The 20,092-nt window shown below is 36.0% G+C and overlaps 2 protein-coding genes and 1 long non-coding RNA gene across 4 annotated transcripts in view; 2 read left to right on the forward strand and 1 right to left on the reverse strand.

The window, feature by feature from the left end:
* The window catches only part of LOC135207984 (uncharacterized), a 399,748-nt gene that overhangs the window by 376,347 nt on the left and 3,309 nt on the right, over positions 1 to 20,092 (reverse strand). For both annotated transcript variants that reach the window (XR_010313093.1, XR_010313092.1), the window contains exons 2-3: positions 11,707 to 11,828; positions 4,380 to 4,518 (exon numbers count right to left, since the gene is read on the reverse strand). This is a non-coding gene — a long non-coding RNA (uncharacterized LOC135207984). The remainder of the gene's footprint in view (positions 1 to 4,379; positions 4,519 to 11,706; positions 11,829 to 20,092) is intronic.
* LOC135207973 (larval cuticle protein A3A-like) lies at positions 5,180 to 7,989 on the forward strand. The gene is made up of 4 exons (XM_064240009.1): positions 5,180 to 5,319; positions 5,783 to 5,851; positions 6,472 to 6,654; positions 7,053 to 7,989. Exons 1-4 carry the CDS (start codon positions 5,314 to 5,316, stop codon positions 7,125 to 7,127), a joined length of 333 nt encoding a protein of 110 aa, XP_064096079.1. The 5' UTR covers positions 5,180 to 5,313; the 3' UTR covers positions 7,128 to 7,989.
* Positions 14,751 to 18,819, forward strand: LOC135207975 (pupal cuticle protein Edg-84A-like). Its single transcript, XM_064240010.1, has 4 exons — positions 14,751 to 14,877; positions 17,042 to 17,119; positions 17,851 to 18,030; positions 18,417 to 18,819. The coding sequence occupies exons 1-4, from the start codon at positions 14,872 to 14,874 to the stop codon at positions 18,492 to 18,494; spliced, it is 342 nt and encodes a 113-aa protein (XP_064096080.1). The 5' UTR covers positions 14,751 to 14,871; the 3' UTR covers positions 18,495 to 18,819.

Raw genomic sequence — 20,092 nt, forward strand, 5'->3', positions numbered from 1 at the left:
GTTTAACTCAACTTTATCCTGGCTTAGTTTTGGCATGAATGCATTAACTAATGCGTACGGGATTGGCAAGTAGGTCTGCCCGGTCCAAAATCACATATTTTTTTCTTGGTTTTCTCTTTCATTTCCTCATATTACTACGTCTTGTAAGTGGTTTCTTCCTTTCACCAGTCCGGCAGAGGTTGGTAGGTGATGGTGGGTGGGGGGTTGAGGTAGCTTTACACGATTTAAACATGATTGAAGTTTTATATTATAACCAGGAAAAAAAAAGATGAAAAACAGAATTATTTTTCTTGGGCTAAAAAATCAGAAACAAAAAAGACCTCTCTCGCCATCTTGAACAGGGAAAAAATGATTGAAGCATAATGGTCTCAAGGTCTGAATAGGCCTACTTTCTTTGGTGGTGATAGACCTAATCATATAGAATCCTTTTCAAGACCCATGGAACGGGAACCTTAGACCCATATGTAGACCAGATATGAAGGAAACAATGGTTTTATGACAAATAGATGATTAGTAGGTGATCAGTACGTTATATCATCGCCTGGTAATTTGCCTAAGGAGACTCATATCTTGCAAACTGCTTGAAATGTTGCATCATATAATCCTTATCCTCGACAAGGTTCTGGCCTGCACTGGAAGCCCAAGCAATCATTTTCTGTAGCCATTCTCTCTCTCTCTCTCTCTCTCTCTCTCTCTCTCTCTCTCTCTCTCTCTCTCTCTCTCTCTCCTTCTTCATCTGTCTGTCTTTCCCTCCGTCCTCACTCTCTCTATTTTTCACTGTCTCTCTCTGTCTCCTTCTTCTTTCTCTCTCTCTCTCTCTTTTCCTCTCTCTCTCTCTCTCTCTCTCTCTCTCCTCCCGCCACCTATCTCTCCCCCTCTCCCACTAAACCAACCGTAGGTAGGACCCTATCACCCAACTCTTCTCGGGTGAGTTACCCCGTCAGTCGTGCATGAGACTCTAAATTCTGTCCCCCTGTCCAGCAAGAGTCCCTTCATAATGAAACAGACAGACATTCTGACAGACACACAGAGGGCGACGGAGAGACAGCGTCAAGGCTGTTAGCCGTGGTCTTGCTAGTTTTTCAAAGTGAAATAGAAAGTGGCCCCCCCTGTGATACAGCCACAAGGAAGGTGGTGTTGATTCTCAGTCAGTTCATAAATTGAACGTAAATACAGCATTTTCAGCACAAGAAAGGCGGTGTTGATTCTCGTTTAATTTTACCAATTTCAATAAGGGAAGGTGGTGCTGATTCTCATTCAGTTTATAAACTGGACGTAATTACGTAGAGCAGTTTTAGCTGAAGGATGGCAGTGTTGATTCTCATTCAGTTTTATAAACTGGATGTGAATACAGTATTTTTAGCAGAAGGAAGGTGGTGTGGATTCTCATTTATTTTTACAAATCTCAGCACAAGGAAGGTGGTGTTGATTCTCATTTATTTTTACAAACTGGACGTGAATACAGTTATTTCAGCACAAGGAAGGTGGTGTTGATTCTCAGTTAATTTATAGACTACACGTAAAGTAATTTCAGCACATGGAAGGTGGTGTTGATTCTCACTTAACTTTAAATTTACAGTTAAATAAATGCAGTAATTTCATAAGGAGCTCGTCAGTTAGTATTAATAAGTTATACAGCAATTTCAAACACAGCTCGTGAGTAACCGACATAAAAAAAAACGAATAAAGCAAGAAGCATTTTAACTTAGAAATGCAATAAAAAAACGAATAATGCAAGCAAATGACCCGACAAAGAATATAGTAAAGACAAAGAATATATATAAGAGATGTTAATAACCCAACAGTAAGTAGGTTATTCGTCATTTCATAAACTGCACTTAAATACGTAACGAACACCACAGGAAAAACTGCAATTTCACAAGATAACACGTTCAAGCAATGAGCAAGCATGAACTTTTGTTTGGGCACCCTGAAATTGCAGAAAATACTGGGTATTAAATAGTAGTGGGTGCTACTTTGCCTTCTTATCTACACATCACCTGCTCCGAGGTGCTATAGTAGATTCACATCAACCGTGCATCTGATGTCTAGGCCAGTCCCTTACGACGCTCCTGATTAGTTGCTGATAAGCTGATCACAGGCTGGAAACTCTCAGTCTCTCGAGAGAGTTCACATAGGCAGGATGTATGTTCCACCTATCCTGAGGGATAAGCCTTTCAAAAGTATCCCTCAGTAGAGTTAGAACATATACATCCTCCCTATGTAAGCTCTCGAGGGAGACCGAGAGTTTCCAGCTCTGTGATTCGCTTATCAACAGCCAATCAGGAACGTCGTAAGGGACTGGCCTAGACATGCAGAAAATGTGTGATTTTTTCAAGCCAGGAAGGTGTGAGTTATGAATCTTTAATTTGGGAATATTCATAAGCGTATTCCTTTACAAATATATGAAATATACAGGGGTGTTGTTGCCATTGCTCTTATGCATGCCCAGTTTTCCAGTCGGAATGATTTGTCAAATTTTTCGACCTACCTTCCAATTTTTCCACTTATTTATATATATATAATATATTATATATATATATATATATATATACATATATATCTAGATGAATACTTGAATCACGAAGTATATAAAACTTGATGCCTTCATTAAAGGGTCCGAACAGGACCGAAATACTCTCGTTTATCTCGCTTTTTCATTTTTTCCTTCGTGCAAAAATATATATATACATATATATACACACACACACACACACATATATATATATATATATATATATATATATATATATATATATATATATATATAAATTTATCCTCGTTGTAATATTCTGAAACCAAGTCATTTGGAATCATTTCTCATCACTTTGATAATCTTAAGAGATCATAACATTATGTCACTTCAAGCCGGTTGTGTGCGCGGGGGAAAGGGTATAATTAAATTAAAGCTATCTCTAATGCCGCTAAGCCATATTGAATCTAACTTTTATGCAAGTCATGCTCTGATCTCCACTAGCGTTGAGTTGTATACAAAAATTTTATATAATAATTTTCATTCAACGGAGAAGTCACAGAATGAAACAGGCCACGTTAAAAATATGACAGAAATGTTAAAAAGACATTTTATCTTATCGTTTTATCCAAAGTGTATGCATTTAAAGTTATAATAATAATAATAAATATATCTCAAACGGTCTTCACTTTTGGGATAAATTAGAATTTCTCATCAACTGTTATGTGAAATTGAATTGAAAAGTCTTCAAGAAAGTCTTCCTGTTACAAATTAATTAACAATACAGAGTTATTCTGGATTACATGTAAAAAAAAATTTAAGTATTTTTTTCTGCCTGGAAAATCATCTGCATTATCTAACACATGATGCAGCAACATTTCTCCATCGTTTTTTTTTTTTTTTTAACCAGAAGAATTTGCTGGTTCATTTAACAACGGGGATGATGAATGCTTGCAAAAACGAAACACGAAAAAAGAAACAAAAAAATCTGTAGTGGTTAAAGATGACTTCTTGGTTCCAGAGAGAGATCGTTCTGTTGTTTTCAAACTAGACCATTTTTTAATGTTATGATATTTGGAGGAAAATATAATATAAATACAAATAAATATATATAGATATATGTATATTATATATATATATTTACATAAATATATATATTATATTATATATATTCTATATATATATATTAATATATATATATATATATATTATATATATATATCTATACAAATTTATATATATTATATATATATATATATATATATATATATATATATATATATATGATATATATATATATATATATTAAAATATCACGATCACATACGGACACAAGTGGTTACACAAGATCACATTAAAATTAACGTATAAAATCACAAAACACACTATATAAATCACATCAACAAATTATTTTTCTCTCTAAATTCAAAGAGTGGAGAAACAAACTAAGACAGTAATATGTATAAACCTATTATTACAAAATAAGACGCTAACCTCACAACGCAAAATGACAGAACCACATTAACAGTAACAATATATATATATATATAATATATATATATATATATATATATATATATTAGAGATCAGAGGTACCTACAAATAGTAATAAACTATGGCAGGAACAATGTAATGGTAGCAGCTTGAGAGTTTAAAGAGGGAACCCGTAGTTTGATATTAACGTTTCGTGGCTCACAGATCACACCATCTGGGAATTCTGTGGTAAATCGAATAAACTTATGAACAAACATGATTTTCCTAACACCTCAGAGAAATGGCAATAAAATTTACCTTATACATATAGTAAAAAAATAATGCAATACTAACATCCACAAAATAAATAGCACATAAAAATCTCATCAATAATATAATATAATAGTCATAAACAGACAATTATAACACTTACTGCAATGTAAGATGTAATCCAGATGAGGTAATCCAAGTGGTAAGCACAGTACCACAGAAACTGCTGGTAAAGTCTAATTCACTCGCTAAGTAAGTCTTCAGTCGTCAATACAAGGACGTTAAACCAAAACATCATAGACCTGTAAGTATAAAGGAAAAGTGTGGTTTTCAAGTATATCCCAGAATCCTAAACCTAAAGTATAGGACTATTACAAAAATACATAGTACCATAGAAATAAGTTTCCAGTTTTGATCCTCATAACATAATATTATATCATTATATATATGTATATGTATGTATATATGTAGCTATGTATGTGTCCTCGGAAAAACATGCATCCTCGCCGTGTGGCAATATATATTGTCACAAACAACTGACATTCGAGGTTTCGGCCTCAGATAATCAAAAGTTGCGGCCATAAAGGTGACGAGAGAGAGAGAGAGAGAGAGAGAGAGAGAGAGAGAGAGAGAGAGAGAGAGAGACAGAGCAGAGACAGAGACAGAGAGAGAGACAGAGAGAGAGACGTAAACGGGATACAATATATATATAAAAAAAAAACTTCTCCCCTTCTTTGTGAATGAACCAGTTAACAAGCTAACGATCGCCGGTGATGGTGAGGTCGGGATGTGGGCTCAATGTCGTGACCTGGTTGCTAGGAGTTGAAAAGTTGGAGCGGCTCCATTTGGGAGCTGATTCTCTCGAAACACCGAACCCCTTCCTCCCCGGCCCCCCTCCCCCTCACCCTCTTTTGCGAAACTGGTTCCCTCTTGCAAAACAGCACCAGCAGAAGCAGACTGACCTAACCCTAAAGGCGGCGCCTTCCCGGTCACGCCCTATAAATTGGCCTACCGCAGGTCAATCCGGCACAGAACTGTTCCAACGGCCGTTGTCGTAGCGACTCGTCTACTCCGCTCCAAACACAAATCCAACGAAAATGAAGGTGAGTTCCTCTCTTTCTCTCTCTCGAAAAGTTTTTCTTGTATGGTCAGCTAAGAATGAATTCAAAATGTATTGTTTACAATTTATATTTTTCCAACTGTATGCTGTTAAGATTTTTGTAGGGTTTCTCAGTTATGAATCAGTTTCTATCTGCTGCTTGTTAACTTTATTTTTCGTACTAGGAATGCACCTGTTTTATCTTGTTGGGTGACTTATGTTTAATTTTATCAGTTACTTACTCTTTCTTTCATCTATTTCATTTGCACTTTTCATTAAAATATTATGAGATAGTATTTTTATCATATCTATCAAATCCTCTCCAAAACATGCTGAAATCAAAAACGATTTTGTGAATTTTGAGGGTGGGAGAAAGTGCTCCTGACTCCTCTAGCGGGTGGCATGCACGCATGCGCAAGGAAGCAAATAAATGTCGCCTCATTTCATGTTTTCTTCTTGAATTTCAGGTCGCCGTCCTGATGTGCCTCTTGGGTGTTGCCCTTTGCGCTCCTCAGCTGCCCCTAGACTCCGATGAGGTGAGTCTACGTTATTAGGCTTAGTACCATACTTCAATTAATTTAATCAAACCGCTTATTCGTAGTTTAAGTACGTTTCACAAACAGTGGATAATATTATATCATCAACTAGTTTATCCACGGTGAAGAGGCCACAAGTCTTCGAAACTGTTTGAATAATTATTTAAATATTCGGAACCTGAATGAAGCTGAAATATTTTTCATTTAATTTACTGATCACTATCATTTTTATTTCAGTTCCAATCTAATAAAAAAAACTCTTGAAGTCAAATGTTTAGTCTGTATAAAAAAAATCTCTCTTGCTAGCTTCACCACATACCATATATTTAATTGTTATAATTGAAAGTTGGTTTATAGATATTAATGCTTAATTCTATTTTTTCCTTCGTCCAGTGAGCACCATTTAAACATTTGCTTATTACGTTTACTAATATTCTTGGTTATTAATTTTTCAGTAGTAAGTAATCATATCTTACCCTTATGTTTTATCATTAATATACCTTTCTGATAGTTCAGTGACCTCGATGTATGAGTAAAGCGTCTTAGTCTCATGCTGCATTTAAGATCGTATCCACAATCCCATCCGACTGACCAGTAACCTTTCGCCCCTCCCCCCGCAGGTCGAATCAGTGGAGCCCTACGACTTCGGCTTCGTTGTCGAGGACGACGAGAACACCGTGTACTCCAACCGCCAGGAGACCCAGGACGTGCAGGGTGTCGTCCAGGGCGAGTACTCCTGGGTCGCTGCCAACGGCATCCGTTACATCACCTCTTACACCGCCGACGCCGCCAACGGCTTCAACGTAAGACCTTCTGTGGTTTGCCTTAGTGGTCGTGAGGGAGGGAGGGGGGGCGCCCCTCTGGGTGAAAGTGAAAAGGCGTCCGTTTAGGGTTTAGGCCGAGTCGAACCTTTGGTCTAACTAATTTTCCGAATGCTGAAATAATAATTAAATTATTTTTTAAAAGACTAAATAAGCTCATTTGAAAGCTACAGAAAGTTCAGTTTTTTTTCAGATTTGTGTTCGTCTCCTGCCTCACTCTTAAGAGTTATGCAATCTTTAGACTCGTACCAAATTTCACAATTACAATTTCTTTTAATTCATGAGCTTCTTGTAGGCTGCCAGTGATTTATATCTTTATCTCCATTCGCTATTATTTGTTTAATAGTCTTTCTAATTTATCAACGTTTCCTTCCCCTTAGGCCGTCACCCGCGAGGAGCAGACCGGCATTGAAATCAAGCTTCCCGAACCCTACGATTCCGACGAGAGGGCCTAAGGAACTCGTCTCACCTCCTGTGAACACGTCTGAGATGAGAACTGCAACTAACAGGAATCAACGAGCTTTCCCTCCTCTCTTCACGAAGCTCATCTGTTTTTCCAACGAATGTCTCTTTCTGCCGTCTTGCTAAAGGCTTCCCATTTCCTCCCTTCATGAAGCTCATCTGTTTCTGTGATCTTACTGGGACTGTCTCTTTCCCGCCTTTTTTATCTATGAATTTCCACTCCCTCTCCACCTCGACTTCTTTTCGCTGGCGTGCCATGATTTCTGTGATATTCTCAGAAATGTATTTATACTTAACTTTATGAATTTACTCATAAGCCCTACATTCTATTACAGAGAATGAAAACCCTATCTCTCTCACTCTCTCTCCCTGCTAAGCTATCAGTCGGTTGTGATTCATAAGCTTTGAAATACGGTGCTCGGCATCCACTATTCTATGAAGGAAAAGACGTTGCTTGTATATAATGTAAATCTCATATCTCGACAGTTCACGGAAGAAGCAGCTCAATAAGCGCCTATTATTCGTCTTCTTTCTTTTTTTTACTTTTTCCTTCTTATTTGCCCTTCAAGATTTTCCAAACCTCCCTTTCATCTCTCCCTGTATCTCAAATCCACTGAGTGCTATACTTCATGAGTCCTACTTTCTCTTCTTTATAGAATCTTTGAATCTTTTGAAACTTATTTATGATCTGACATTTCTTTAAATTATTTCACGTTGCATGACACCTTTGTTGATGTTGTTTTTGTTCATTCATTGCAACTCTGCTCCACCACTCTGATTTCTAGATGTTCAACGGTTGGCTTAGCTTTTACATGGCTCATGTACAACTAGTACAAATAAAACAATTTCTCCGTTCGTCATTGCTTTTATTATCATCTTTGCCACCTCTACGCCTCCGTAATTTGTAAGCATTAACTCAACATTTCAGGACGAAATGTTTGTAACTTTAAAGTCTGAGTTCAGTGTTATGAAATCTACTCAGAACAATGTTAGTTCCCCACCCAAGTCACGAGAAAATGCTTATTGGTACAATAAATGAGAAAATCTTTTCTTCTCTATTATGTTGAAACATTAAGACTATAGACCTGAGGCCTAGAAAGTACTCGATTAGCATAACCATAATACAAAGCTATGTGTTAAAGTCGAAAGTGTTGGCTAAGAGCTTATACAAACTAGTCCTATGGCTAGCGGTTAGCCAGTGGGTGATGGGAGACATTAGTCGGATGTGTTCAAGCCGAAACCGTTCGACTTTTGGCGTGAATTTTGAATTTTGTCATTCGAATCAGGCAGATTTAAAACAAACCAAAATTTTATAAATAAAATTTCATTCAAAACAGTTGAAATTAGTGGTTTTTACGTTTTGTGAGTAATCATTATTTAATGAAAAAATATTATCACGAATAACCAAAAGGATAACAAGTGACTTTCGTCTCGGGTACAAAATCAACGAAAATTGACCCACGATTCCAATCTTCCTTTCTTAAAAAAAAAATCATATGAACGAAAATTTGAAAGTACTACAAAGAAATTATATTCACGAATTGCATGCTCTGAATTCTCCCGAATTCCGTAAAAAATATATATAAAAAAAATGAACACGAGGGTGAAAGTGAAGTCAAAGTTACAATTTAATCTCGTTCTTGGTTCGAATGAAGAGGTCCGCCCTTTTCGAAGACTGACGGTAGTAACCTATCATAAAGGGAGGATGATGATGACATTTGCAGTGGCTGGCTGTTGGCTGTTGGACTTTCGCTTTTATTGTCCGTTTTCTATTTTTTTCCCTTTTTTCTTCTTTTGTAATGCTTCGTTTAATTTAGTAACGGGCGATTTTTGCGCCAAAACTATGCAAGTACAGAAGAAGGCTGTTGTGTGGTAATACTCAAATAATCTGTAAATGAAAACAAAATGATATATATATATACATAATATATATATATATATATATATATATATATATATATATATATATATATATATAGCTGATTCAAAACAGAGATACCAAGTTGATTCCAAGAGCAATTACAAGTTAATTAACAAGAACTTAATCGACACATATGTAATCCTTACATATGATAGATAAAAACCTTAATTGACTGACGTCGTAAATTTTGTCAATAAAAGCGAGATATAAAATACAGAAGATGCGTTACCTGACGTTATTTTATTTTACGGTAAATCACAAAATAATTTTAATGTCTATTAACGTTTAGGAACAATAGAATGGAAAAAGTTACTATAAATATATATAGATGTATGTTTTATATATGTGTGTATATATATATATAGGATATATAATATATCAATATATTATAGTATATATATATACTATATAGAGAGAGAGAGAGAGAGAGAAAATATAATGAAAAAGTTTATAATTAGATATATATATATATATACTAACCCCATATAGGATATTATAAGGTATACGTGTGTTTGTGTATATATATATATATATATATATATATATATAGAGAGAGAGAGAGAGAGAGAGAGATTCCATTAAATGAAGCAGCAGCGTCTCAAGGTCACTGACTTGCGCGAATTGATCTCTCTATGTTTAACTTACCTTTACATCAGAGGAGAAAGCTGTTATCTAAACTGAGCTTCCTCCGAACGTCGATATTAAATGCTCGTATCTCCCAAAACCTAAATTGGCTACCCGGACCTCATTGTGATCCATTACCGCTTACCCCAGAGTCCCACGGTGTGTGCTATTGTGATTTTCGTTAATGATCGTGAGAACGTAATTATGTTCTAGCGGCGTCTGGCAATGATTGTTCGCGTAAGAGTTGGCAATTTGTTTTGCAATGCAAAAAGGGATTTACGGGACTTAAAGTTCAAGAAGAAAGGAGGTAATAAAACAACAAAATAAAAGTTGGAACAAGAATGTGTATGAGAGAGGGAGAGAGAAACAACAATTAATGGTAGATCTTTTAAGATTAGTTTCGACTGTTCTTAAGATGCTAAATACGCAGCAATATTTGACCACATTGCTTCAGTTATTTTCTAAACACTTACGCAAACTTGAGTAAGTATGAGCTGCTATTGCTAAGCTTAATTTACATCTGTACAATTACAATGAACTAGTATGGTCATATTACCGATGAAATTTCAAGTGATATTGTTGATTCTTTTTAATAGAAAATAAATCGTGTTGTCGTGACGATTTTAAATCAGTGCACTTGTGATTTTGAATATTCAAATCCTGTACGTTTAAAGAAATATTTTATCTATCATCTATTTATTTATTATATTTTTATAATGTTCCGACCTTGGCTCAGACATAATAACAAGGCTAAATGTAATACCTGGTATTTCTAATGAATTTGCTATGGAAATGGTTCACAAATCGTTCTAAAAAGTATAGTTATATTGTGGAATACTGGATAATTTTCCTACAGATCTACCCTTCAATTAAAAACCTCTCTCTTTCTCTCTCTCTCTCTCTCTTTCAGAATGTAATACCTGGTATTCCTACTGAATTTGTTATGGAAATGAGGTCCACAAATTGTTCTAAAAAGTTTATAGTTACATTGTGGAATACTGGATGATCTTCTTGCAGATCTACGCATCATTTAAAAACCTCTCTCTCTCTCTCTCTCTCTCTCTCTCTCTCTCTCTCTCTCTCTCAATGTAATACATGATATTTCTAATGAATATTTTATGGAAATGGTTCACATATCGTTCTAAAAAAGTTAGTTATATTGTGGAATGCATGGATGGATTTTCCTACAGATCTACCCTTCAATTAAAAACCTCTCTCTCTCTCTCTCTCTTCATAATGTAATACCTGGTATTTTCACTAATTTGTTATGGATATGAGGTTAACAAATTGTTCACAAATTGTTAGAAAAAGTTTAATTATATTGTGGAATACTGGATGATTTTCCTACAGATCTACCCCTCAATTAAAAACCTCTCTCTCTCTCTAGTATCATGAGGCTCCAACCACAAAGGCTGACCCATCCCAATTACTGCAAGCAAGCAACGAGCACCAGAGATGTATGTAGCTGGTTTACCGCCAGTCACAATATTTCCTTCTCCTTTTGAGTCTCCATCCTTGAACTGCTTATGCTAATCCCTGTTCACATTATCATTCTCCTTTTACCTCGTGAGTTTTCTTAATTCTTTGGCTGTCTTTATTACCCGTTTCTAAAGCGCTTGGGTCTCCTTCGTGATAAAAGTCCGTGAGCTTTGGATCTTGGATAATATTCTGACTTTCTCTGTCTTGGGGTCTGAACTAATCCTAAGCTCGGGCCGGCGTGGCAGACTCCGGACGCTAACAACGGTGGAATAATTGCATCGTTTGCTGGAAGAGCAAAGATCCTAAGATGTACGTTGCATTTGTGTTGAAATGAATGATGGGGTTTTGTAAATTTGATGTCTCAGTCTCTCTCCTCCTCCTGAGTTCTTGAAAATCATAAAAAAAAAACTTCATTTCCTATCCATCGCAGGGAGCCGTTTCAAAGATATATCTTTACAACTACTACTACGAGGAGATCACAGAATTGAAGCTTTCGAAATGAAAGCATTAAGATGTTATTTAGATCTTGAAAATATATATGTCCTTACCTTATCAGATATTCATTGAAAAGGTAAGTATATTGCACGAAGTCGTTTGAACTTGGAGAGCTATCTTTCGAGGCGATGGGCGACGGAAAGGACAACCGAATTACCCTCACCTAAACACAAGCCTGGAAGCAAAAGAGGTAAAGGAGTTAGAAAAAAAAAAAAAAAAAAAGAGTGAGTTTTAGTAACGTGGGAGAACCGAAGGTATGAAAGAATTCCACAGTTGGAGGCCGAGTTGAATAATTAAATGGAAGAATTCCTCTTACATTTATGAAAGAGATTATAACTATAAATTATTTTACAATCAGACACGACCTCTAAATACTGGAGGATCTTCTTGTACCAATGTATTGAAAATCTCAGTCACTATCAACGAGGACGTTATCATAACATGAATCTGTACCCGTCATTCTAGGTATCACCATTCTACTGCTGTTACCTCAATGCCATTCTATTACCATTCTTAACGTCCTGTTATTCCTGTCCATTCTATTCTTACTGCCGTGAAGACTGTCAAGGGCCAAGTTGGTGAAAAGGGAGCTATAGTAGATTCACCTCAACCGTGCATCTGATGTCTAGGCCAGTCCCTTACGACGCTCCTGATTGGCTGTTAATAAGCGAATCACAGGGCTGCAAAACTCTCAGTCTCTGTTTAGAGTTCACATAAGGCAGGATGTATGTTCCGCCTCTCCTGAGGGGTACTTTTGAAAGATGTATCCCTCAGAAAAGTGGAACATACATCCTGCTTATGTGAACTCTCTCGAGAGACTGGGGGTTTCCAGGTGACTGGCTTATCAACAGCCAATCAGAAGCGTCGTAAGGGACTGGCCTAGACTCCAGATGCACGGTTGATGTGAATCTACTATAGGAAAGAAACAATGGCAAAGTTAGATTAGATAACAAAGTCGGATCAAATAAGAAAGTATGATAAGAAAATTAAATCAAGCGATAAAAATAAGTAAGAAAATCATATTGTGAGAAATTTGAATCAAGTAAGAAAGTAACATTCAGCAAGAAAATTAGATTAGATAAGAGTCAGGTTAAGCAAGAGTGTTAAATTTCTTAAAAATGTTACAATTAGTAGGAAAATTAAATCAGAATATTAGATTAAACAAGAAAGCCAGTTGCAGTTGGCCTTGTGCCAGCACGGGCTCTTACTCCAAAAAGAAATCATATTTTTCTGCCTCTTGAAGGAGGGAGGGTTATAGAACGTCTGGGAAAACGAAATGGATAATAGGGTTCCAAAGCTAGCGGTGCTTTTTGGCTTCAGAGAACTCAAAATGAGAGAGAGAGAGAGAGAGAGAGAGAGAGAGAGATTTCTGCATGACTGATTCCCTTTCTTCTTTGTCATAAACCAAGAAAATACTTCATTATTAAGTACATAAGAGCATTATTTAATATCTTATGAGATTAACAGACGTAATTAAAGGCTTTTGTGTTTCTGAGAGAGAGAGAGAGAGAGAGAGAGAGAGAGAGAGAGAGAGAGAGAGAGAGATTTCCATATGATTCTTTGTTCTTCACTAAGAAAATATTTTAGTACGAGAGAGAGATAGAGAGAGAGATTCCGTATGATTCTTCTTTGTCCTTCAGTAAGAAAATATTTCAGAGAGAGAGAGAGAGAGAGAGAGAGAGAGAGAGAGAGGAGAGAGAGAGAGAGAGAATTTCCGTATGATTCTGTCCTTCACTAAGAAAATATTTCAGTATGAGAGAGAGAGAGAGAGAGAGAGAGAGAGAGAGAGAGAGAGAGAGAGAGATTCCATATGATTCTTTGTCACGCACTTAAAAATATTACAGGATTAATCCTATGTCACATAACACCGTAGGAGATTAAGAGAGGCAAAGAGATTCTTCTGAGAGAGAGAGAGAGAGAGAGAGAGAGAGAGAGAGAGAGAGAGAGACGAGAGAGAGAGAGAGAGAGAGAGAGAGAGAGAGAGAGAGATTTCCCATCTCTTCTTCACCGCTAAATAAGTGTTCCGCCGACCTCGACCTTTACGTCGGGTGACGGGTTCGAATCCTCTCGAGAGAGTACGAAGCAATTACAAGGGTCAGAGACTCACCCAAAAATATATATATAATGCATTACATCCTTCTAATTAAGGATCTTTAAATTCTCGAATTGGATGAGCTTATGTTATGTTTGTTTATCAAATAAGTTCTCTTTTTATTCCTTCTCTTCCCTGTTTTTCCTTTTTTCATACATGGCAATCTTTGTTTAATAATAATAATAATAATAATAATAATAATAATAATAATAATAATAATTAACTTGGGTGAGGAATTTTAGCGATCACGAATTCCCACACATGAATCATATACTACTACTATTAATAATAATAGCAATAATAACATTAATAATAATAATAATACTTATTATTATTATAAAATATGAATATCAATAGGTAAATTTTGCGCAGTAATCAAGCATCGAAACCTCACCTCACATGGAGAGGAATAGAACCAGTGGCCGGGTCTGAAAGGGGATGATTGTTTGCTTTATATCATACTGGTGTCACAACAGCCAAGGTGTCATCATTACCTGCCAAAGTGAGAAGGATATTGCCAGAAATATTTGCTAAATATAGAACGAGTGGAGCAGACCCATACGTTGTTTATTAATATTTTGCCTGATAAAATTCGCTTCAGAATCAGATACCGAAAGAATATTTATTTTTTATCCCTTCATTACCTCAGCAGCGCTTTCACTGTGCGAATTACAAGCCAATTACCGCCGCAGTCGTCGTATCCATTAACCCAGTCGCTCTAATTTTAGGTCGTCTTCGTTCACGACGACTTTTTACATCACCGTCTGCGACTGAGAACATTTGCGAGCGTCCGCAGTCGTCGTATTGAGGACAATTTCGCGCCAAAAAGTCGTCCTGTGACGGAACGGGTTTTCAACTCGGTATATAGCAAGTTATCCTACAGCATGTCCTTCAAAGGCAACACCGTGAGAGAGAGAGAGAGAGAGAGAGAGAGAGAGAGAGAGAGAGAGAGAGAGAGAGAGAGAGAGAGGTCCCTTTTCTGCCCTCCCGCCCCCTTCCAAAGAGCCTTCCCACATGGCAGCACCTGTGACCCTGTATAAAAAGACGTCCAATCGTGCCAGTGTGCTCAGTGTCCCTTCGACCTCCTGTTGAGCAACAACGCAGATAACATATCTGAACGAACAACATGAAGGTGAGTTACGACGCTAACTTTAGCGCTTTTCGCTACGTTGGATTCGCTCGAATATTATGCGCTCTTCGTACACTTTACTTTAAGAACTAGCATCTGAATTTTTTGAGGATAAGAAATATTAACAATAGTTTCCAGCATCGATTCTGTATTACATATGAAGAGTGGTTATCAAAAAAGTCTTTCCTAATTCACAAATCGTCATTTTGAAGAAGAGGCATCTTTTAAAAATCATCGGTTTAGATTAAGCACTTTTCATTTTTAGTATTATTTTTCAAAATTCGTTAAATTAAGGGAACATTTTGTAAAGGCTTCAGAAATAGCTACCTTTTAGAATAATCTTTTTTTATCTACTATAGTGATATTAAGAGCTTGAAAGAATTATATATATATATATATATATATATATATATATATATATATATATATATATATAATATCTAAGCAGTCAGTCAATTTCAAATAGTCCAGAGGAATTATAATTGTAGAAAATAGCTCCTTTCCCCCTTCAAAAAAATAATCATAACAGTATTGTAAAACACTATAACAATGCTATACCCTAAATCCTTATTTTATAAACATTTTGCCTTAAAATCAATCACAAAGCGAACAAGCAAATCTTACTACCCTCAGGGATAATCCCACCGTGATTTCACTCTCGATTATGGGAAAAAGGCGCGAAAATAATCATAAGAGTATTGTAAAAACCCTATAACAATGCTATACCTTAAACCCTTATTATATAAACAATTTACCTTAAAATCAATCACAAAGCGAACAAGCAAATCTTACTATCCTCAAGGACAATCCCACCATGATTTCACTCTCGATTATGGGGGGAAAAAAAGTGCGCGAAACCGGATAGAGTATTTTAACTGACGTTAAAAAACTAGTTTTCACCTCTTGCACGGGGTAACGGGATTTAAACAAACGCTCGGGGACGATGTGTGACCCCAAGCGGGACGCCACCACGTCGTTCAAGGGCGCCCGGTGTCTTCCAGTGAAAGGGGGGCGTTTATTTTGACCCCTTCTGTCCCTCTGCCCAAAGTAACAGCTGATCCGGCGACGTCTGACTTTAATGAAGGAACGTAGACGCGGTCATGATGGTAGTTGGTTACGGCAAACCAAAGAATATTATCATTTTGATTTTCGTAACTGCTACATGTTCGAAGATACGCTGATACACCAAAGAACGGCTTCCATATATATACATACATACAGATATACATCTATACATTCATACACGCATACATTATATGCATTATCAGATACATAAAACTTTTGAGAATCAGAATGGCAGCTTTTATACAATGCAACGAAATTAGGCGCGAGTAAGGATGCTGCGATAGGCTAGCACGATTTACCTCGTTTCTTGACATTTCTTTGTGACTGTGACCCCTTGACCTGAGCAGTGAATTAGGTACTTGCGGTTGGTCAGTTGTAGCTGGTCATATCCACTAGCGGATCCAGGGTGTGGGGCACCAGGCCAAGAGCCTCCCAAAGCCCCCATTTGAAAAATAATGACAAAATAGTAATATTGAAGATTGAGGTAATGACATAAATGAGAAATATAAAAATGTGGAAAAATTATAGAAATATAAATAAAATAAAATTTGAGAGAATATATATATATATATATATATATATAGTTTCCAGGAGTCCATGATACGAAAAACTTTATAATTGAATGCTGAAGCACCCTAATATATATATATATAGTATATATATATATATATTATATATATATATATATATATATATATATATATATATATATATATATATAAATATAAATAAAAAAATTTATGCCATTAGTAAAAGTGTAAAGTTCATTTTCAGCACTTTCGCCTGATTGATTTGACAGCCTTAGATATATTTTTAGATATTTTTCAATAAATCTTTTTTGTATAACAGAATTGATATTCATCTTGATGCACTGTAGATTAGAAGACAAAATATATATTCATTCTGAGAATAGGATTTTTATTTTAATAAGAAACTTTGATTTTATTGTAACATACTTTCTAAAGATTTGTCCATTGACAAAAAAAAAAAAAAAAAAAAAAAACTGTAGCAATATAACCAGTAAGCGCTGAACAGCAATTAAACTTTTCAGAAAGTTTTAGTTTTCTCTCATCTACTACTGATCCTATGATTCTTCTTCCAGACCCTAGTTTTGCTGTGTCTCTTGGGCGTAGCCTACTGCGCCCCTCAACTCGGGGACCGGGATGTTGCCAAGGATGAGGTGAGTAACGGCCAGGGGCTTGAACAGACTTTCAGACTTGCACAGACTTTTCATGTTTCATATGCTACAATTTTATAATATATATATCTATATATATATTATATATAGTAATAAAGGTTAATGAATAAAGGTTGAGAGGATAATGTGGCAGTCTTAAAATCCACTAAATTCAATAAATGTATAATTAAGATCCAATCAAATTATTATTTCTGAAAAGGGGCACCTTAGCTATGAAGAAGAAAAGGGGCATGGGCTTAAGCCATAGATATTAGAGACTATATCTATGGCTCAAGCACTCCAAGCCCCCCCCCCAACCCCCACCACCACCTTGTGCATGTCCCTAAGTAAAATCTACAATAAGTCACAATTCCGACGAATTACTTGCTGATGACCGGAGGAAAGTGGAGAACAATATCTGGCTATGATCCGTTTTCTGTCATATTTTGGGAGGACTAAAGAATCGAATTTTCGGATCTTATGATTTGTTGCATCTTTTTTTTTAAGTTTTAAGCAAGAATACTGACGAACACTCTTTTGAGAATCATTAACTAGATACTGCCAGCATACTCTAATACTATACCTATTGATTTCTTGTTCAAAAAGTAACTATTCCTTTTCAACAGAATGAACCTTGTTTGAAACTTCCGTTAATTTCACTTCCATTTCTGCATTTCTGTAAGTCTGTAGTTCTCTGAAAACTTCATCAGAATCTTTTCTGTCAATCTCACCAGGAGTCAATCGAGCCCTTCGAGTTCAGCATGGCCGTCAACGACGACGAAAACACAGTCTACACCACCCGTCAGGAATCCCAGGATTCCAACGGCGTCGTTCAAGGGGAGTACTCCTGGGTAGCAGCAAACGGCATCCGTTACATCGTTACTTATACTGCTGATGCCCTCAACGGATTCCAGGTAAGTCGGGTTTTTAATTACGTATATGTGTTTCCATTAACACATATGAAAAAATCTTTATCTAGGTGAGGCTCTGAGCCTTGAACATATCCATTTAAGTTTGTGTTCACAAAAACAGTGGAATGATGTTTACTCTGCAATAAATTCTTAAATCAAGTTCAATGAAGAAGTAGCAATCACTTCACTTTTCATTTATCAAACACTTTATATTTATTGGAAAGGATAACATTATCCAAATACGAGATACTTATAGTACTAAAAGTGAGTCTGGTCCCCCACTACTCGGGCACCAACAAGCAACATTTACTTAATAATACTATCTAGTCCTATTGCCTTCCAACACAATTAGCCTTAATGAAAAGCATATGTAATGTTACTAATTCCAGTCCCAGATTCGCGAAGAGCCCACAGACATCGTAGTGAGAGTCCCCGTTCCTCAGCCAGAGTTCCAGAAACGTCGTTAAATACCATTCGTCTCTTCCGAGTCATCCGTAGGCGTTCGCTTCGTACAGTGTTGACATTCTGTCTACATAGACCTTGGCTTCTTCCTTTACTTTAACAAACATGAGCTCTATTTAGTACACTATATAAGTTAACCTTCTCGTGTGATTATTATGCATCTTCTTCATTCACCTCTTGTTTGGATTTTTGGGCTGGGCAGTTGAACTGAGGGCTACCTACCATTCAGTCGATTTTAATGGGTTTAAAAAAGCGTGTCTTTAGCTACAGTTTTGAAGATAAGCTCTCTGTCACTAGGTTTGTTTATAAAACGATATTCACTTCTTTGAATCTCTGGAATATGCTTCCTTGCGATTAACTAACCTTTCGTCGTGTAAATACTGTACATAAAATTCCACAGATAAACTTGATCTTTAAGCAGATTGTCGGGTAAAGGCTTTGTTTTGGTGTCAATCATACTGCGGACTTGGAAGAAGTAAGAAGTATATAATATATATATATATCTATATATATATATAGTCTATATCTATATATATATATATATATATATATATATATATTATATATAGATTATATATATATATATATATATATATATATAGTCGACATGAATTTACACAGCCTATTTTGCCATATCAGCACATCAAACTTTCCATGATGTTTGGTATTCAAGGGATGTTGAACCTCGGAACATCTGTTGTTGGAATTCTTGGAGGATCAGTCATGAATGTTGTTGTATTTAAACTTTGTTGCTCAGGATCAGCGATAGAATTTCCCACTGTCATCTGGCGCTGACGTTGTTCACTTGTTCATTTGTTTTGTTCTCGATCGAGTGTGCTTTGATTTGCTGTCGTGTAGCAGTACAAATAAACAGATTTCATTGAGAGTCCACTGTTTCATTCATTCCTTAAAATCAAAATGATTCAGATGCCGTGGCAACTGATGAATAATAATCAAGCAAAAAACAAACAAAGGTACTGTTTCCTTGCTCTCTATACAAGCTCTGCAAGTAGCTTCTGCAGAGGAAGTATAGAAACGTGATGCTTGGATGGACAAAGAACATTTGAGTACCAAGAGCCTGAATGGGCAATGAACAATGATGAAATGAATATAAAATTGCCTAAACCTTTTCTGTTATTCACGTGGAACTGGTTAAAATAAAAGCAAGCACACTAACGCATTTATACACGCACACAGAAGCAAATATTATTTCGCACATACAGATTTTCATCATTTTTTTTTAATTTCATTTACAATATGATTTGTTTCTGTTTTGGCATCTTAATGAAAAAATATTTTGAGAGAGAGAGAGATGTTGGGAAAATTCAAATAACTCTAAGACTGAACAAGAAAGCTAAAGAACAAGGCCAAAATACCTGACATTTTATATCGCCTGTAGACCTAGATTACCAACTAGTTTGGAACCCTTCTCTTAGAAAAAAGATGACGAATCTAAAAAAAATAAGGATTATAATTCTTAGATGAAATTAATAGAAATTATATTATTTTTCTGAATGGCTGGTTTATATCAATGGCATCTGCTCTTGAAGGGAGTGCAGTGGATAAAAAAAAATCTTAGGTTAGCCACACTTAGTGAATTATT

This window comes from Macrobrachium nipponense, chromosome 34 (genome assembly GCF_015104395.2).
Source record: "Macrobrachium nipponense isolate FS-2020 chromosome 34, ASM1510439v2, whole genome shotgun sequence".
Classification (NCBI taxonomy): Eukaryota; Metazoa; Arthropoda; class Malacostraca; order Decapoda; family Palaemonidae; genus Macrobrachium; species Macrobrachium nipponense.

Coding starts and splice junctions, on each gene's coding strand:
- LOC135207975 (XM_064240010.1), top strand. Junction 17,120..17,850: donor GGGATGTTGCCAAGGATGAG/GTGAGTAACGGC, acceptor CAATCTCACCAG/GAGTCAATCGAGCCCTTCGA. Junction 18,031..18,416: donor ATGCCCTCAACGGATTCCAG/GTAAGTCGGGTT, acceptor TACTAATTCCAG/TCCCAGATTCGCGAAGAGCC.
- LOC135207973 (XM_064240009.1), top strand. Junction 5,852..6,471: donor TGCCCCTAGACTCCGATGAG/GTGAGTCTACGT, acceptor CTCCCCCCGCAG/GTCGAATCAGTGGAGCCCTA. Junction 6,655..7,052: donor ACGCCGCCAACGGCTTCAAC/GTAAGACCTTCT, acceptor CCTTCCCCTTAG/GCCGTCACCCGCGAGGAGCA.